The 20215-nt window shown below is 33.3% G+C and overlaps 1 protein-coding gene across 4 annotated transcripts in view; it reads right to left on the reverse strand.

Annotated features, from left to right (window-relative positions):
* Nucleotides 1-20215, reverse strand: part of GPHN (gephyrin) — a 393108-nt gene that overhangs the window by 84287 nt on the left and 288606 nt on the right. For all 4 annotated transcript variants that reach the window (XM_004681769.2, XM_012724553.1, XM_012724552.1 and 1 more), the window contains 2 exons: nucleotides 19410-19452; nucleotides 1348-1485 (listed from right to left, as the gene is read on the reverse strand). In XM_004681769.2, the coding sequence (XP_004681826.1) occupies nucleotides 1348-1485; nucleotides 19410-19452 (181 nt within the window). The remainder of the gene's footprint in view (nucleotides 1-1347; nucleotides 1486-19409; nucleotides 19453-20215) is intronic.

The raw sequence follows: 20215 nt of genomic DNA on the forward strand, positions 1-20215 counted from the left end.
AGGAGAGGTCTGCCACGCCATGTGGTCACCTCCGGGGCAGGCGGGGATCGAACTCATGCGGAAGCGGCTTTAGATTCTCAGTGCTGGGCTTTAACCCGCTGCACCACCAGGGAGGGCCTTCTCTCATAAATTTTTAATTATTTCCTTTACAAGTATAACAAACTACATAAAAGTTTTAAGCCTAATAATACAGATATACTAAAAGAATGTAAGTCAAATATTATATTTATATATCATCAAATAACCAATGGATAAGAATACAACCAAACTTAGAAGTATGAAATATATAAGCACAATTTTTGTTAAGTGTTGTCAGGGACCAAAGAGCTAGAATATAGCACTTAAAGTTTCACTAGTGTTCAATATTTTAATTCTAACACAATTTTTTAATGTTATCTATCACTTTTTTATTTTTATTGAAGAAGGGTATATTATATAGTATGTTGTAGAAAGTCTATAGAGATTAGAAAAGAGTATGGTAGGTTTTGAGAACTAAATCCTATTCTTTTTCTGTTGTATCTGAGTCTCAGTTTCCTTGCAGAAAAATCAGGGTGTTTGAGGATACTTTTTTTTATTTTTTATTTTTTTAATTATTACAAAAGTTTATTTTTACATCATTTTGCACTTTTTTTAATGTTTAGTACAGTTTGAATATTTTACAGCTTATGAATAAAGTCCCTTATTTGTAAAATCAACACATTTATGTTACTTTCCATTGCATAACAAAAACAAGAAATCGTATTTTACTGTATTAAATAGAAGTTCTACATTGAATTGTTAGAAAGGAAGTGGTTGAAAACTGACTATGCTGGTGACTATCACCTTTCTATTGTCTTTCAACAAGCTCGTCTCAATGTGCTACCACCAAACTAAGTAGGAAATGATATGATAAGTAGAAAAACTAAGATTAGATGGGGTCCATGGATAAATTCATGTAGTTTTTATATTTTACATTAAAAAACTTGTTTTTCTTTCTGGACTATAAGACACATTGGCCATCTCCAATTTCTGACTAGAAATTATACCAGACAGACTATTTTCCTCACTCGGAGCTGAGTATGTTATCTTTAGAGTATTGGTATTCTGATAAGACAGGAGAAACACAGTTGGTATCCCTCCTCTTCTTCTTTTTTTTTTTTTTTTAATATATGAAAAGGAAGCTTTATGAGTAATTTATTCTATATACCATTAAGACTAATTAAAATTAAGTAAAATAAGAAGCAAAAAGAATGGTAATAAGTTTGACAATAGTTAATAATCTTTCCCTTTCAGGAAACCTGTGTATTCTTATTATTTATCTTAACAAGAAAGAAAGAAAGAAAAGGCAATAGACAAATATAATAGTACCTCGATAATTGATGATTTCTGTCCCAAGCACCGGAGTCATCTCCAAGACTGTGATGAAGGCTTTGTCCATAGATGTTAGAGGAAAAGGAGACATGCGGTGTCTTCTAGCCACCTTGGTGATATCAACAGCACTGTGACCTAAACAGGAAGACAACTAACTAAGAATGTGATGCTGAAACACTGGTTAAAAAAGGGTGAAAGACTTGTAAATATCAACAAAATTCTATTTCATATGTCTCCAAAAGAAAAGTGCAAAATGAGAAATTTTCTACTGCTTCTAAAATTTAGCCTGCTTGGGTGGAACATAAATCAAGTTAGCAATTTGCATTATGTGTCAAAACTTAGTGAAACTTGATATTGGCTAATCTTCGAGTGCTTACTATGTTATAGCACTATTCTAATTTAACTCATTAATCTTCACAATAACTGAATGGGGAGAGATGATTTTCCTTCTTTGCTGATGAGGAGAGAGGTTTAAAGAGATAACATTATTTTGGCCCAACACTTAAACAGAGAAGTTTAAAGAGAATATTATCTTGGCCCAACTCACAGAAGAAAAGGATTCAAAGCTAGGTATTTTGACTTCAAAGTCCATGTCCTTAACCACTATAATAAATTTTGAACAGCTAATGAGCTAGTTAGTGAAATGAAACACCTTAAATTGAATTTATTTGGGATTTCAAATTTTTCTTTTTTCTAAAAAGGCATAGTAAAGTGTATTATTTAGTTACTCACTTCCTACATAACCTCATCTACGCATTAAAATTCCTAATTCCATATCCCCATTCCCAACCTCTACTCTCATCTTTAGATTTTGATATAATCAAGTAGCCAGTAGGTAAAAATATCACTTTATAAACTTATAAATCACCAACATTCCGTAGAGAATGTTAATAGGCAATTCAAATATAACGTTTGAAATCACTTTTGATTCCTCATCCTCCTTTCCTACTCATGTGAGGTCATATCTCTTGCAATCCCCATCTCAGTAAATAGCTATTCCATTCTTCTAGTTACTAGTTCAAAGCTTTGCAAAGATCCTTGATTAATTCTTTTTTTTTTTAGGGTCATGACTGAACTATCATTGAAATATCTCTAGAATGTAATAATTTATTCACCATTTCCCTTACTACTACTACTACTATAATTAGCTGGGACCTTCATTTTTTTTATGGGAAATTTAAGTTTTTAATTTTTTTCTATTATATTCTATTTTTTCCCCCTCCCATTAAGATAATTTATTTATATATATTCTGCATTATTCATTTTTTTTTACAATGTTTGCTTTTTTAGGTATAGATCGCAAGGGATTTCTATTACCAAATCACCAAATCACGATAGTCCCTTTTACTCTTCCACCCTTGTTTTGATACCCCTCAGAATGTCTCTGATTTATAGTTCTCTGTATATTTTTGCTTTTTTGTGTTGTGCTTTTATTGTTATTATTTTTCCCTTGATCCTTGTATGGTTCCCTTATATTCCTCCTATAAGTAAAACCATCAATATTTTTCTTTTTCCTTCTGGCTTATTTTGCTGAGCATAATGGCATTTAGCTCCATCTATATTGCTGCAAATGACATTAGGTTATCTTTTTGATTGATAAATAGTACTCCATTGTGTATATGTACCACATCTTCTTGATCCAGTCATCTATTTTTGGGCTTTTAGGTTGATTCCAAATCTTACCTATTATATACAATATAGCAATAAGCATAGGGGAGCAAGTATCCTTTTGAATTAAAGTTTTTGTGTCCTTTGGGTAGATCTCTAGAAGTAGAGTTGCTGGGTCATATGGTAGCTCTATTTTTAGTAGTCTGAGGAACCTCCACACAGCTTTCCCTAGTGGTTGGACCAGTTCACCTTCCCACCAGCAGTGTAGGAGAGCTCCTTTCCCCCCCACATCTTTAACATTTGTTGTTGCTAGTTTTTTAAATATGTGCCACTTTTACTGATGAAAGTTGGTAGAAATTGAATAGTTTTTAAACTGGTCCTCCTAATTCTATCTTTGTATCACTACAACTTACTCTCTACCTCATAATAACAGTGACCCTTTTAAATTATACTTTAGACTGTACTAGTATCTGTTCACAACTCTACACCCATATTATGGTCTCCACTGTTCTTATTTCTTATAATTTTTCCCCTTATTCACTGTGTGCTACCCATATTAGTTCCTTCTTTGTCCTTGAACATGCTAAGTCATTTATCTCCAGGGTCTTTTTACATGTTGTTTCATCCACTTGGAACATTATTCCCTAGGTACAATAGCTCTAATCCCCCTCATTTCTTTCAGGTCTTTGAACCTCACCAGAGAAGTCTGTTAAATATTATGTAAGAATATTACCATATACCTATCAGACACATATACCTATTATATTTACTTGTTCATAGTTTTCTTTTTCTAAAAAGAATGTAAGCTCAACAAGAGAATTTGTTTACTTATTATCCCTAGAACAGTATTTCACACACTAGACAGTGAAAATGAGTATTTTCTGATATAAATGAATCATTTAATGACAACAAGGAAATCCGGGGGCTACTGTATCCTGTTTACAAATAACTTGGGCTTACCTTTGGAAACGTATGGGTCTATATTCCAAAAGGTTGAAAGAAAATTATTAACTACAAACACTATAATTTGGGTTACCTTAACTGCCACCCAGAAATCCCTTCTTTGCCAGCCAATCTGCAGTTAAGATTGATCATATGATATAGTTCTCATCAATGAGATACAAGTAGAACTCTCTGGGGGCAGGACCCCAGTACAAGTAAACAGATAAAGGGAGAAAACTTTAAAAGAAAAAGCTTTTGTCCCTTACACATTCTTTCTACTTGAAACATGGCTATATACTGTAAGGTGATATCGCCATTTTTCAATGATGAAGTAAAAAGAGCCTGCCTCCATGATGACAATGTTGAGTTGCTCTATATAGCCTGAACTGCTTGATTCCAGATTTTTGATACATGAGAAAGAAAGCTCCCATCTCTTTAATCTACTGTATAATGATTTCATATACATCTCTCAGCAGTCTATACATTTCTGGTCACTGTAATTTATTAAGTTTAGTTCTCCTAACTCTAATAGCTGCTTCAGACAAGTTCATGGAATTGACTTAAAGATACTTCCCCAAAGAGTTTCCATTATAAGATGAATGACATTGTCATAGTACTCATAAGCATCTTTGATGTTTTTTCTTACGAAATTTCTCCATTTGGGCAATCATAAGATTACAAATTTTCAGAACTTTAAGGTTCTTAAAGAACCTTACATTCAGTGCTAATATGAAAAAAAAATCTGCTCACAATTTAAGTAAGTGAACATTATAAAAGAGTCCTAACCTTATCATTCAAATTCTTAAAAACATATTGTCATAGCCAGTGTTATTGGAGACAATGACAGAGATAGATGTTTCTACCTTTTCTTTTTTTTAAAGATTTATTTATTTATGCCTACAGAACTGGGCTACAGGTCAGAGAGAGGCGCAGGGATGGTGAGAGGATTCACCAGAGACAGTGTGGGGAGCAGAACAGGCAGATCAAAAAAGTACACTGCTCAGGGGATAAGTGGGTGGGCCAGGAGAGGTCTGCCACAACATGTGGATCACCTCAGGGGCAGGGATCAAACTCATGCTGACGTGACTTTAGCCTCTTAGTGCTGTGCTTTAAACCACTGTGCCACCAGTGAGGGCCCTGATGTTTCTACTTTTTATTCATCTTTTCAGGCCCAAGAGTTAATCTTTCTAAAATATACTGTACTTTATTTATGGTACTAATTCTTTGTGATCTTATAAAAAGTATACTTTAAAAATATTTAGTTTTTAATTTTAGAGTTTATTTGTTGCATATGCCTTTAGAAGAATAGACTTTTCTTATTAGAAAGCAAGTGTGATTGTCAGTAATACACACATCATTTAGAAATATATATCAAATATATTTTGTTAATTAGGCACAATTAGGGATCTGGGAGAATAGAGTAAGCTATACCCTATCTTCTTGAATATTATAGCTCAACAGAAAGGATGTGAATAAACAGAAAAATAAGAGGAGAGTAATAAAACACCAAACAGTTCTCTAACTCTAGAGATAAGTAGTTCTCTTTTTTAATTGGAAATTTCACCATGGATATCAACTAGCTTGGAAAAATTTTTCCCACCTTAAGATGTATTCTTATGGCTATCTTGAAATGGAACTGTTTATATCAATAATTGTTTTCTATTACAAATATATAATTTTGAATATGCTAATTCTTAATGTACAAACTATCATCTTATTTTAAAATTCATTTTTAAATTTAGAAGTAAATGAGGAAAAGATGTTTTCAGATGATAGAGCAAAATATAATAGAAACAAGATGTTCAAGATGTTCTTAATTAAATTTAAAGCCTCAGGAGGAAGCTTTATTTTTCAAAACAATCAATAAAACAGTTCCCCAAACTAGTTAAAGCATATCTCATTATTCATTCTTTGAATACAGAAAGGCTCATGGAAGAGACTTATTCTGCCTTGTTAATATTACTGTCTCTATCACCTATAATTATTAATAGCTTAAATTCCTTATAATTCTACTTTCTTAATTTTTCTGAGCAATCAACCACCTGACCACGTAAGAATAGCTCTCCTAGGAAACTTGAAGAGCAAAAATGCCAGTAATTTGTACAGGTTAAACAGATAGTGTCTTTGGTATTCAAAGAATATATGGTTTAAATATACAAAAACATAGTTTTTCATATAAATCTCTCGATTTTGGAGTCCAAAAGCTCTAATAAAACACTTACAGTAGTGTAGTAGGCTCTGGATTACAGGGCACTTTGCATATCTGAAAATGATCTCATATGATTTTCAGTTTAATAGTTTTACTGTAGATATTGTAATACAACATATTTTATGTTACCTATCTTAGCATATGATGTTCTTTCTAGTCAGAAACAACTTTCTTACTTTTTTTTGTTTTTATAGGAAATTATGATTATTGTTATTCTTTCACAATGTTCTTTGGTAAAGAAGTCTCAAATAATGATGGTAACATGAAAAGTATATTGGATTTAACTTGAAGAGACAACCTTTGGTCAAACCTGGGACAATTTAAGCATACAAATGATTTAGGCGAGTAACATTATAAAATCCATTAAAAAAGTGAAAATCAGAATCCATAAGCATATACTAAGATAAATAAAGAAGTGATGGGCCCTCCCTGGTGGCACAATGGGTTAAAGCACAGCACTCTGAAGCTATCGCAGCCACTGCAGCATGAGTTAGATAGCCACTAGGGAAGTGACCCACATGGCACAGCAGACCTCTATTGACATGCCTGCTGCTTCCCTCAGCAGTGTATTTCAGTACATTGCCTGTTCTGCTCCTCACTCTGCCTCTCAGCCTCACGCATCTGGCCTGTACCCCAATTCTGTATGCATAAATAAATAAATCTTTTAAAAAATGACTAAGATTCTTCCATACAATAGAATGCTGATGATAAATGAAAAAATATGGGAATAAGAAAGACACTACTTGACTACTACCATAGTAATACTTTATTCAGGTAAATGTGATCAATGTATACCCAAATCGGAAGGTAAAAACCTCAAGAAGAACAATTTATATGTTCTTAGTACCTATCTCCACAAGACTGTTATTACTTACAAAGCAAAAGTGTAATTTTGCTAAAGAGAAATCAGCCAGGTCAACTTAACTAAATGATCAAAAATCATATCATCAGTAATGGGACAAAATGGTTTTACACCTCATGATATGATATAGGGAGGACACAGCATCATAGATGTCAGGTATTCTGATGAAAAAGCATGAACTTAATCAAAGGACCAGGAAACATTGCATTTAACATATCTCACAAGTTTTGGGGTGTTTTATTGTTTTTGTTAGTCTTAAGCCATTTTCTAACTTCCTCTGAATATGCTGTTCAAATTTTGCATATTTTTGAGTTTTCCTATTGCTACTGATTTCTTGTTTCATTTTACAGTGGTTGGAAATGATACTTCAGGCTTTTAAAATCTGTTAAGATTTGTGCTATGTGCTTTGAAGAGAATATATAGTCTGCTTCTATTGGTAGAGTGTTCCATATGTGTCTATTTGTTCCCGTTGTTTTCTGGTGTTGTTCAAGTCCTCTGATTCTTTCTACTCTCTGGATGTTTTAGCCATTATTGAAAGTGGAATCCTGATTTTCCTACTCTTAGTTATTATCCATTTTCCTCTTCAACTATACCCATGCTTGTTTTATATACTTGGATACTCTGACATGAGGTACATATATATTCACAATTATTTTATCTTCCTGATGAATTGGTGCTTCATCATTGTATGATATAAATCTTTGTTTCTTTGTTTCTTTTTTAAAAATTTATTTATTCATACAGAACTGGGGTACAGGCCAGAGATGCAGAGAGTGAGAGGATTCACCTAGGAAAGAGTGGGGAACAGAACAGGCAGATCGACGAAGTACACTGCTGAGGGGAGCAGCGGGTGGGTCAGGAGAGGTCTGCCACTCCATGTGGTCACCTCCGGGGCAGACAGGAATCGAACTCATGCGGTAGCGGCTTTAGATTCTCAGTGCTGTGCTTTAACCCGCTGCGCCACCAGGGACGGCCTGTTTAGTGTTCTTTTATTTGAACTTGCAGAACTACCGTTAGCATTTCTTATAAGGCAGGTCTAGTAGTGATCAAAACTACTACAAAATCTTTAAGTGTAAGACGTTATCTCATTGTGGTTTTGGTTTACATTTCCCTGATGTAAGTGATGATGATCACTTTTTCATGTTCTTGATAGCCATTTATATGTCTTCTCTGGAGAAGTGTTTATTAGGTCTTCTGCCCACTATTGGGTTATTTTATTTTTGTGAATTGTGTAAGTTCTTTGTAGATTAGCCCCTCAAACAACTATTTTCTCCCATTAGCTAGGATGCCTTTTTGTTTTAACAATAGTTTCACATACAAACACTGATATGCTTGAGGTAGTTCCACTTGTTTATTTTTGTTTTGTTTTCCTTGCTATTTTCCCAAAGAAAACCTGAATAATGTTATGGAGAATCTTATCTGCTTTCTTCTATGTATTTTAGCTTCTGGTCTTATCCAGTCCTTGTTTGTTTTGAGTTAGTTTTTGTGTATGGTGTTAAAAAGTGGTTTAGTTTCTTTCTTTTTTTTTTTGCACATGGTTGTACAGTTTTCCCAGAAACATTTGTTGAAGAGAATTCCCTTTCTCCATTGTATACTCTTGACTTTGCTGTACATCAAATGATCATATAACTGAGGGCTTATTTCTGGGCTTTCAATTTTATTCCAGTGGCCTGTGTAGCTACTTTTTTTATTCCAGTCCTCTACTATTTTTATTACTACAGATTTATAGTACAGTTTTAAGTCTGGGGGTATGATACTTTCATTCCTCTTTTTTGTCAAGATTGTTTTGGCTATTCAGGATATTTGTGGTTCCATGTAATTCCAACAGTATTTGCTCTATTTATTTGAAGAATTCTTTTAAACTTTTGACAGGGATTGCATTGAATCTATATATTGCTTTGGGTAGGATGGGCATTTTAACAAATATTCTTCTAATTCATAAGCATAGACTATTTTTTATTTCCTAGAGCCTTCTATTTCTTTTAGCAATGCCTTATAGTTTTCACTGAATAAGTTCTTTCACTTTCCTTATTAGGCTTACTCTTTTGTACTTAACAGTTTTTGATGTTACAGTAAAAAGTATTGCTTTTTCTTCTAGTTCATTATTTTCATATAGGAATGCAAGAGACATTGGTATGCTGATTTTGCAGCTTGCTGCTTTACTATATGATTCATTGATTCCAATGTTTTATGTATAAAGTTATTTGCAAGTAGTGATAATTTTACCTCTTCTTTTACAATTTGAATTATTTTTCATGTTTTTCTCTTGCCTAATTGTTCTAGCTAAGACTTCCAAAACTATGTTGAATAGAAATGGTGAGAATCAACATCTTTTTTGTGTGCCCAGTCTTAGAGGAAAAGCTTTCAGTTTCTCACCATTGACTATGATGCTAATTTTGATTTTGTTGTATGTGGCTTTTTATTTTATTGTGGTACTTTCCCATTTTATTAAGAGTTTTTTTTTAATCATAAATGGATGCTGAATCTTGTCATATGCCTTCTGTAAATCTAATGATATGATTTTTGTCTTTCCCTTTGTTAAAGTGGTGAATTACATTGATTGATTTGCATTTGTTGAACCATCCTTGCATCCCTGGAATAAACCCCATTTGGCCATAATGTATGGTACTTTTAATATACTGTTGAATTTGATCTGTTAAAAATTTGTTGAGGGCCCTCCCTGGTGGCGCAGCGGGTTAAAGCACAGCACTGAGAATCTAAAGCCGCTTCCACATGAGTTCGATTCCCGCCTGCCCCGGGGGTGACCACATGGTGTGGCAGACCTCTCCTGACCTACCCGCTGCTCCCCTCAGCAGTGTACTTCATCCATCTGCCTGTTCTGTTCCCCACTCTGTCTCTGGTGAAGCCTCTCACCGCCCCTGAGCCTCTGGCCTGTACCCCAGTTCTGTATGCACAAATAAATAAATCTTTAAAAAAAAAAATTTGTTGAGGATTTTGCACCTATGTTTATGATGAGGGATAGTGATCTGTAGTTTTCTTTAATGTCTTTGTCTGCTTCTGATAACAGACTACTAGTTTCTAATTGAAGGCATTGTGGAACTCACCTCTAAAACCAACTGGCCCTGAGAATTTATATTTTTCTGAAGACTACAGATTACTGTTTCAATCACCTTGCTTGTAATTGGTTCACTCAGATTTTCTATTTTTTCCTTAATCAGTCTAAGAAGGTTGTTTGCTTCTATGAATTTGTCCATTTCTTTCAAATTTTCCAGTGGTTGGCAACATTCATAGTTATCTTATGATCTTGGCATGTAATTTCTAGAGGTTTGTAAGTTCTTTTTCTGGGGTTTTCAATCTCTGTTCCCTGTGATGTCTGCCTGTGGTATTGTAGGCTCTCTGGTAATGTAACAGCAAGTTTTTCTGCTCTTCTTTATTATCAGAAACCTGCAAGCATCCAAACTATGTTAGCTCAAGTGTCCCAAGTCAGTAAAACAGAAACCACTTTTTCAGGCAGCTCTACTGAAAAACAGACTTGGACACTAGCTCTAGTTTATTTCCACTCTTTTCTCCGCTTTTCAAAGAAGTTGCTGCACAGATGTCTTTTCTTCAGTGTACTGAGACATACCATTTCAGACCCTTTGGTGACAATACAAGTTGCTTTTGGTCTCTCATGTTTTCATTGGCCTTCAAGTACCAAAAACTATGCCAGTTCCATCGTGTTCGAAGTCAGGTAAAACAAAACAGTTCTTCAGCAGTTCTAAAAAGCTGGAATGCTGGATAAACTTCCCACATTTCTCTTTTTCTCTCTCCAGTGAAATACTTCAAGTCAGATGGTTCCAGATGATCATGAGGTCATAAGGGGAGATCACAGGTAGTGATATGCTTACCCACTTTACTGTGGCCTATTTTGCCTTATTTTTGGCTTTGTACTTGACTGAGCTATTTTAACTACTTAACTGGCATCTATTTTTACTTAACTAGCTTCTAACTTCTCATAGTTATTTTGGCTCACATATTGCTGTTAATTTCATGTCTCTGTGTGAAAAACAGGAGTTGTACTTCCTAGTCTAACTTAATATTTTTAGCTATATTGTACATATTGCAAATATTTTTAGTTATATTATATATACAATATTGACAATCAAGCTAAAAGATTGATTGGAAGTAAGAAATGAGTCAAAATTTTCCATGCAAAATAATAATGGGGAAATCTATGAAAGCAATACAAGTAAGTGTCACAAATGCAAAGTGAGAAAAATATTAAATGAACTAATGGAGTTATATTAAGGAAACTGATTTATTTAGAAGATAAATGAGAAAGTTGGGAAAGGCAGTGCTTATAAATAGTATCTCAATAAATATTTGTGGAAGCAAATTAATTGCTGGTAGCAACATAAAGAAAAATTAAGTGATAATAAGCACAGTTTTCCAAACAGTAAGTGACAATCAAGATGATAAGGGAATACTCATTATAGCAACAATTAGGATGATTTAAATAAAAGTAAGAACTACAAGAAATTAGCACATTTAAAGACTACTTTGTAATTACCTTTTCTCGGGACTGTAGAGAAATTTCTTTTTATGTTTTTAAATGTTAAGATACAAGAATATTAACTACAAGACTTATATATCTAGGATACTGACCAAAGATTAACCAAAATGTATAATGACATATAATCTAGGCAAGAGTTAGTAATAAATCTTGAATCCTGGTAGCACTAATGAGAATGAATAAGGGTCAGAGTTAGAAAGAAAGCAAAAGTAGTCGCTAGAGAAGTTGCAATTAAGGAAAATAGAACAGGTAACAAATTTCTTACTCTGGATGTTATGTTTTCCCTTGATTGTTCAGACTGCTTAAGGTTTCCTTCTCATCCATATAATCACTTACACTTTCAACTCATTTATTGAGAAGATAGGCAAGATCTTAAGATTAATAAGGAATAAGATAGGTGAGATATTACAAGAGCTTAGGGTGGCATGGAGGTAATAATGACAAAGACTGAAAAGTACAATACTACAAATAGATTTGCACTAAAGTGAGGAAACTATTGGGCACTTGAGTAAAACACAAGAGGGGCATTTTGCTCAGATTTGTGAGATGACAGAAAGCTTCTTGGAGGAAATGTAGGCTAATAAGTAGGAGTTATCCAAGGGCCAACATCATTTTGGAAAAGAGTAAACTGAATGTTTTCTGTTTCTGGTGCACTGAGTTCAGGGCGGGAGAGGAAGTAAAATGATAGGCAAGCACAACCAGGTTGTAAGAAAAATAAAGAGCTATTAGAGAGTAAAAGTCTGTCTAAGAGTATGAAAGGTTTAGACTTAAAAGATAAAAGTGGCGGCAGGAAATGAGAAAAAAACCCAAATACTGTTTGGTATGGACAACTACATGGATAATGATGTCCTCCTTGGGATATTTGATGAAAAGAAAGCTTCAGATAACAAGTTTAGCTTGTGATACTTGTAAAATATCTGAGAAGACATCTATAGCAGATGTTTGGAAAAATAAGTCTTAAGTTGAGAAAACAGATATGGGTTGGCGCGATGGATTTAGTTTCTGAAGCTTCATAAGTTGCTCTTACAGAAAAAGTGTATGTAAAGTCTTAAGAGAATTTTGAATAAACAGTGATATTTAATGACTGGAGCAAAAATAAAAGGCTTCAAAGAAGTTGTAGAAAAAGGAAATGGTTAGTTTGAAAGAACATTGATAAGAAAGATTTATTTCAACAAAGAGGGAGTAATTAAAGTAGTATCTAATTTTGAGCTTTAGCTTTCCCTTTCTCATATCAAATAGTAGTTATGAATGTACCTATTTTCTTTTGTCTTTTCTGATTATATTTTATTAAAAAATTTTAAATGTAGCACTTCTTTCTTAACTCATTTTAATTTTTGGACAACATATGATTTCTATTCTCAAGTGTGGTCACCATAATTCTCCCACCACCAAAGTCCCCTAAGTCCATCACCATTTTCCCTTGTGTTCTTCACCGAACTGCCACCCCTTCCTACACCATTCTCTTCCTTTTCTCCTCCTGAATATCTCAATATTTAAGGCCAGCTTTCAAGGTTTATCTTTGTCTGATCCTTTTAGGTTTTCTATATTACACATGTAAGAGAAATCATTTTATATTTATATTTTCCTTCTGACTTGTTTTGCTTAGCATAATCATTCTAGCTCCATCCATGTTATCACAAATAGCGTGAGTTTTTTTTTTTTTTTGATCAATCAGTAGTATTCCATTCTATGTATAAATCACATCTTCATGATCCATTCATCTGTTTGGAGGCACTTAGGTTATTTCAATATCTTGACTGTTGTAAATAGTGCTGCAGTAAACATATATAGAGCTGCAGGTTTCCTTTCACATTTGGTATTTTGTGTTCTTTGAGTAGATTGCAGGAATGTAATAGATGGATTGTATTTCAGATCTATTTGTATTGTTTTGTGGAACCTCTACATTGTTTTCCATAGTGGCTGGACTAGTTTACTATCCAGTCATGAATACACCCATTTTCTTAAAAGTGAGCATTCAGAGGTAGCAGCCAGGTTATCTGATAAATCTATCTAGCATTTATGGGCTCTAAGGGTTAATTTCTTGCCTAACCATTTAATAGATTTTCACTGAAGAGGTATTTTGTTTTTTTAAGAGATAATGTCTTCCCTCTAAAGAATAATTGTAGATTAGTAATACTAGTAGTACTTGTAGAGAAAACAGCAATGATAGCAGCTAACATTTACTGTGTACAAAACATCTATTTTACAGTTTAATTTTCCAAACACCTCATGAGGTAGATACACTTGTTACCCTCACTTATAAACAAATAAATTGAGGAACAGAGATACGGTGCACTTGCCCCAGTTCACACAGTTACTAAGTAGGGAAATCAAGATTTGACTGTAAGTAATTTAACTCTAAAGCATGCTTTTTTTTAAAAAAAAAAAAATAAGATGAGCTAATGAGGACAGGTGCTTCAGACCTGTAGATTTTTAACTGTATCACAAAATATACTAAAAAAAGGCAAGCACTTACTCTGCTCATGTGCGAACCTGAATTTGAGAAATATATTGATTTAGAGTGTGTGTCACAAATCAAACTTACTGAAAATGACCATTTCTTCTTAAAATGAAATTAGTGATTTAGGGCCCTCCCTGGTGGCGCAATGGGTTAAAGCACCACATTATGAAGCTCTCCAAAGCCACTGCAGCACGAGTTTGATCCCCACCCTGTAGGTGACCCACATAGTGTGGCAGACCTCTCCTGACCCATCCCCTGCTCCCTTCAGCTGTGTATTTCATCAGTCGGCCTGTTCTGCAACCCACTCTGTCTCTGGTGAATCCTTTCACTGCCCCTGCACCTCTGGCCTGTACCCCAGTTCTGTGTACATAAATAAATAAGTCTTTAAAAAAAGATAATGCCAGTAAAAATGGAATATCTGACAGTTTGTATGGGTGACGTAAATGTTAACAAGAAGTGATACAAGAAAAGTGGAATATAAATAGGATATTGTTCATTACAATTTTAAATTAAATATAATTTCTAAAAACTTTGCCTGGAATATTAAGATCAGTGGGAGACACCCTAACAATCATAATGCTCAGTTAATTAGAATGAGACTAGCAAAATTTTACACATACAGTAGAAAAAGTAAAGTCTCAAAGAAAGTTAGGAGTTGTAGATCAACTAACATATCTAAAATTTCTCATTTAATAGTTCTGGTAAGAATTTTAATGGTGATATTTATCTCATCTGCATCCCACTGAACCTGGTTCCATTACATAATGAATGTCTCTAATAAAACAGTAATGTCTTCAAGTAAACATGTCTTTAGGATAAAATTATTTTTAAATTAAAAGCCCATTAGAACCTGGGATGAATATTCTAGTCTCCAATAACTGGCAAAACAACTTGAAAGAAGTGAGTTACTTGAAAAGGAGGACAGTGCTGAGTCAGTTTCAAAAGAGAGCCATGGGAAATCCCTAACTGCAGTAGTGACTCAATTGAATCATCTTGCTGCTGAGGTAAAAGTCAGTGGTTTCTTTATGTAACTCAAAACCTAGTCTTTGTTTTACTTATTTATAGTTTGTTCAAATAAGAATCTCCAGAAATTGTGAGGAAGGAAGTATTGAGAGAAACCTGGATGCAAATTGCACTGTTTTCTATTTAGTAGCAATAAAGGAATGTTATAAAATGAGTGCTATAGCAGTAAATGGAATGTTATAAAAAATTTGACATGAAATTACCTACTAATGAAAGTACAAGTTTGCTACTAAACACAATTAACACTGATGGGAACTTTACTATATCTCATCTGTCACTAACATAATTTTGGTAAAATTATAAAGGTTGGGCATGGACAAGAGCCCAGCCATTGGGGCCACCTTAAACACCTCCAACTGGATTTCATCAAACTACCTTTGAGTTTTTAATATGTTTTGGTCATTGTTTATTGCTGGGATGTTTGACACCTTTCCTAGACAGGGAGCTAAACTCTGAAAGTAGAAAAAAATTTATTGATTTTGTTTTTCTAACCTGTGGAATTCTGACCTGTTTCTAGTGATAATCCATTTTATTTAGCTAATTACAAATACATTTTATAAAGCCCTATAATTTATTAAGAAAATTTACTGTCATTTTCACCCTAAATCTTCAGGAAAGGTGAGAGAAAACAAATCCTGAAAATTGGAAATTATTGGTTTGGTTTTATCTGACCCTTTGTTTTATTTCTCTGTATTTCACATATGAGTGAAAATATCTGTTGTTTGCTTCTTTCTTCTTCTGACTAATTTTGTGAAATATTTTATTAAGAATTTCTGTAACTATATTCATTGAGGGTATTGGTCTGTAGTTATCTTTTCTTGTAGTACCTTTGTCTCACCTTGGCATGAGCATAATGAAGGACTTGTGAGTGTGAATGTTACTGCCTTAACTTTTTTTATAAAATACAAGAAGAATTGACACTACATTTCCCTTAAGTTCTTGGTAGAATTCACCCTTAAAGTCATCTGGTCCTGGCTCTCATAGAAAATCAGGAGATTTAAAAATTTCCTGACTCATTCTCCCTACTAGTAATTCAGCTTTTTCTATTTCTTCCTGATACTGTCTTGGTAAGTTGTAAATTAAAAAAAAAATTTCCATTTCTTATAGGTTATACAGTTTGTTAGTATAGAATTATTAGCATAAGTTTGGGCACTTTGCTCTTGGCTGAGAAAAGTAATGCAAAATGAACATGGTCCTTTTCACATTGTGTTGCAGGGGACAGATGAGTGATTGTTATAGGCCTAATGATGCTACACAACTTCTATTTCATGAAATGCCTTAATAAGTGATCGTACAACAACAAAAAATAATAGGAAAGGATTGACACATAGGAAGGATTAACAACTTCCTTAGACAGCTGAAATATGATTGGTATTATGTAGTAAGTGATAAGGTTTGGATTGATCTATTGATTGATGATACCTCAGATTGTAAATCAGATGTTCATTGTCTATTTTTGAGCTCAGGTTCAAGACTACCAACAAATGACACCTGATTCCTGCTGTAATTATACAGCTTATTGTCTTCATTAGCATAAAATTGCCATTCTATAGTTTTCATTAACATAACTTACTATTCCAGAAAACTCTTGTCCAAAAGATAAAAGCTGTAAATGGCTTTACTGCTCATTCTGGAAACTTATTAAATAAAAAGTATCAAAAGATAGCTTATAAATCAAGACTCTCAGAATCCCTTGCTTTGCTCTAAGTCCTAAATGATTGATTACATAATGAGCTTTACCAAATTCTAATAAACTCTTCACATTAAAAGAGCTGTTTTAAAATCAAACTTCAAAATATCATAAATATTCTGAGTTTTTTCTTTTATTTCTGAGACTGAGACTCTGACACTGATGACCCACAAACATCTTAAGGGTAACGGTAATGGGAATTAATGATAATCCTCACAAAATGTAATTTTAAGACTTTGTGGAAGTAGAATATTCCCTTATCATAACAAGAAAATGCAGTTTTAATGTCAACAAATTGTTTGGGCAATATATATTTATAAAGATTTATTTATTTATTTATACAGAACTGGGGTACAGGCCAGAGGTGCAGGGGTGGTAAGAGGATTCACCAGAGACAGAGTGGGGAGCAGGCCAGGAAGATCAATGCCTCAGCAGGCAAGACGGAAGAAGTCTGCTGCGCCATGTGGATCACCTCTGGGGCTGGGAATTTAACTCACACAGAAGAGGCTGTGCTAACTTGCAGTGCTGCATCCTAACACATTGTGCCACCAGGGAGGCCTGTTTGGGCAATATTTTTGAGGAATCAAAGGATAGTTAACTTTTTTGCAACAAATTTACTAAAGTTTACTGTTCCTTGGACAATTCTACAGACCCCTATTAAGTTCTAATGCTTCTCCTATCTTCACGATACACTAATCTGTTTTGACACATTTTTATATATGCTAAAAGAGAAGCTGATTGTAGTTTTCTTTACATTGGTTGGTTATATTTTGAAACTGTTTTCTTGTTAATAGTTAACTTAATAAATGAATATTTGAAAGATTTGTAACTTTGCATTGGAAGAGTAGAACTCAAGGAAGGCTTCACAAAGAAAATCACACTTGAAGAATATTAAGTGATGAATTAGAATTTCTAAGAAAATAAAGTGACTGGATATTTATGCAAAGAGGTGGGGTACAATCTAAAAGAACAGAGGCAGAACATACCATGAAAAAATGATTAAGTGGTGAAGAAACTGAAAGAGCTGAATTACTGCTAATGGGGTCTATATAACTACAAGAATTGTACATGGCAAAGGAAGAAAGAAAAGATGACTGTAGACTAAAAAAACACTGGGATATTGAAGTTAAGAGGTTCAATTTGTGGCAATGAAAGAATCCTGTACATCTATGGGGATGAATCTTAAACTTATAGAAATCACAGAACTATGGATCTATAGTGTTCAGTGTGCTCCCCACATGGGTCAATGTGGCTATATGGGCCATCTTCATGACTGTTTTATCCTAAGAAGACATGATCAGAAAAACATGAAACCATCATGAGGACCATCCATAATTAATAGCCAACAATGCAGGAAGAGCACAAAAGAAATAAAAGGTGATCTGAAAAATAGAAATCCTATATGTGAAAAAGGTTTCAAGGATATTTTTTGCTCAGTGAGAAATTATTTTTGTCCCTAAGTACCTTAATCACTATTGATGACCCACCAACATCTTAGGAGAAATGGTAATGGAAATTACATCATAATCATCATAAAATATAATTTTAAAGTTTATTTATTGTTTTTGTTTTATTTTAATGAAAATTGATTCATGACTTCTCTGACTCATATTTCTCACATTTAGGTCTTAGTAAGGAATTATAAATCTTTAAATCTCACTTAATTGAACATCCTTCCTCTGATTCACATATCTGCCAGATATTGTAAAAACCCACAAAAGTATACAAGCTAAACATATCTGATTACATTTTATATGACTCTAGTCTAAAAGTGCTAGGCAAACAACTGCTGAGTGCTTGCCTCACAAATCAAGGATTTAATCTAAGGTAACATATTCACAACATTAGAAAAGGGAAGCAATTTAATTAAAGAAAATACAATATGAGATTTTACCCATTTGAAGTTTTTCAATTACTTTTTTTTTTATTAAATAATACAGATATACTACTAGAAATATAAATCATCCTATTTATTAAAAGTCCCAATGGCATAAGTATCCAGTGGAACCATTAGTATGGTATATCTGTGCCTCTCCTGATAAAGTTCAGGAAGAAAATAGTATGATATCATCAATATTAAGTGACAGGGAACAACATTAAAATAATCACCATATATATATATTCATATAGCACTTTTCTCTTAGAATCCCAAAGTTTTTAAGAAACAGACTTCAATGTTAAATAATATCAAGGATACAGGTAAGGAAAAGCTATTTTATAAAAAGTTCCTTTCTATAAGACTGGAAAATGAATAAAACATAAAATTAAATGACTTAATTAAATGTTATTAGTGATCAAACAAAAAAAACCAAAGTTTTTTTCATCCTTTGTTGAGGGCACTGTGTTCTGAAATGTGCTCTCTGAAAAGGTAAGATATTTCAGGAACTCATATTTACAAAATAATTATAAAGTCCCTCCTAGAAGTCACTTTTCTTTTTTCTATTTCTTTCTAGATTTATATTTGTAGTTTGCATTTAGTCTGTTTTTAAATAGCTTTTTGGCCTTCATCTTAGAGCCACTTACTAATTCCTTAAGTATGCGTGAAATCAAAGTTCTGCTGTCAGCTTTCAAAAACACCTGGAATAAGGGGAGTTTTCATTGATATATTGATATTAACTAATATTTTAGAAAGTCTTAATATTCATATTTCTCCATTGCTCTTTTTCATTCTATCACCAAAATGTTTTTCTCTTCTTTCCTTGGAACTCGAGCTCTAATTCATTAGTCCATCTGAAATAATGACACACTTACTGGCTCTGAGAATGTTCTCCTTGCTGCTGCACCTGGACTGGACCTGCAGAGAGAGCATAAACTCAGTAATTTAGGGCTCATCACATAGATTAAAATTAGATACATATGCATATTTAATGGGCAAGCTCCTGAGGTCTAGGAGCAAAGGCTTTACATAACTTGAATCATAACATGTTAGTGAAGCTATTATATTTGTAACATACATTTTGATTTACATTTTTGTTACTCTAACAAAAAAATGGGTTCTAGAAAAATTTGGGGGTACAATATTGTGAGTAGTATATATGTAACACATCAAGCAAATTTTAAAATTCACATGTATTTGAAATTACCATAAGTAAAACAAATTCAAGTTACCACATATTCAATTGTGAATATACACCCTTAATCGAAAGGCACTGTATCTATCCCTTGACTTGAATAATAATGCAATTCAAGGAATAAAGTTGTAACCAAGTATTCCATGGTAGTCATTTTTAGTTATATATATTTATGAGGAAAATGAACAAATCCTTGGACACATTTATGTGTGATTCTAATAACCTTTTTAAATTTATTGATTATAATAACTGACAATAATTATAGTATGGTTATGACAGATGCTTATTTAGGAAATCAATAAAGTTTAAATCATTTATTTACCAATCCTTAGTTGTACATATAGTTTATCAATCAGAAATTCTGCTGTTTTCAAATACTTTAGATCATAGTGGAATGTTTTTTTGAAATGTTATGAAACTATTGAATTCAGGGGCCACATTGGATGGCATTAATACTTTAAGAGAAACTGTATTTAAATTTCACAC

Source organism: Condylura cristata, unplaced genomic scaffold (assembly GCF_000260355.1).
Source record: "Condylura cristata isolate star-nosed mole 26May11 unplaced genomic scaffold, ConCri1.0 scaffold00013, whole genome shotgun sequence".
Lineage (NCBI taxonomy): Eukaryota > Metazoa > Chordata > Mammalia > Eulipotyphla > Talpidae > Condylura > Condylura cristata.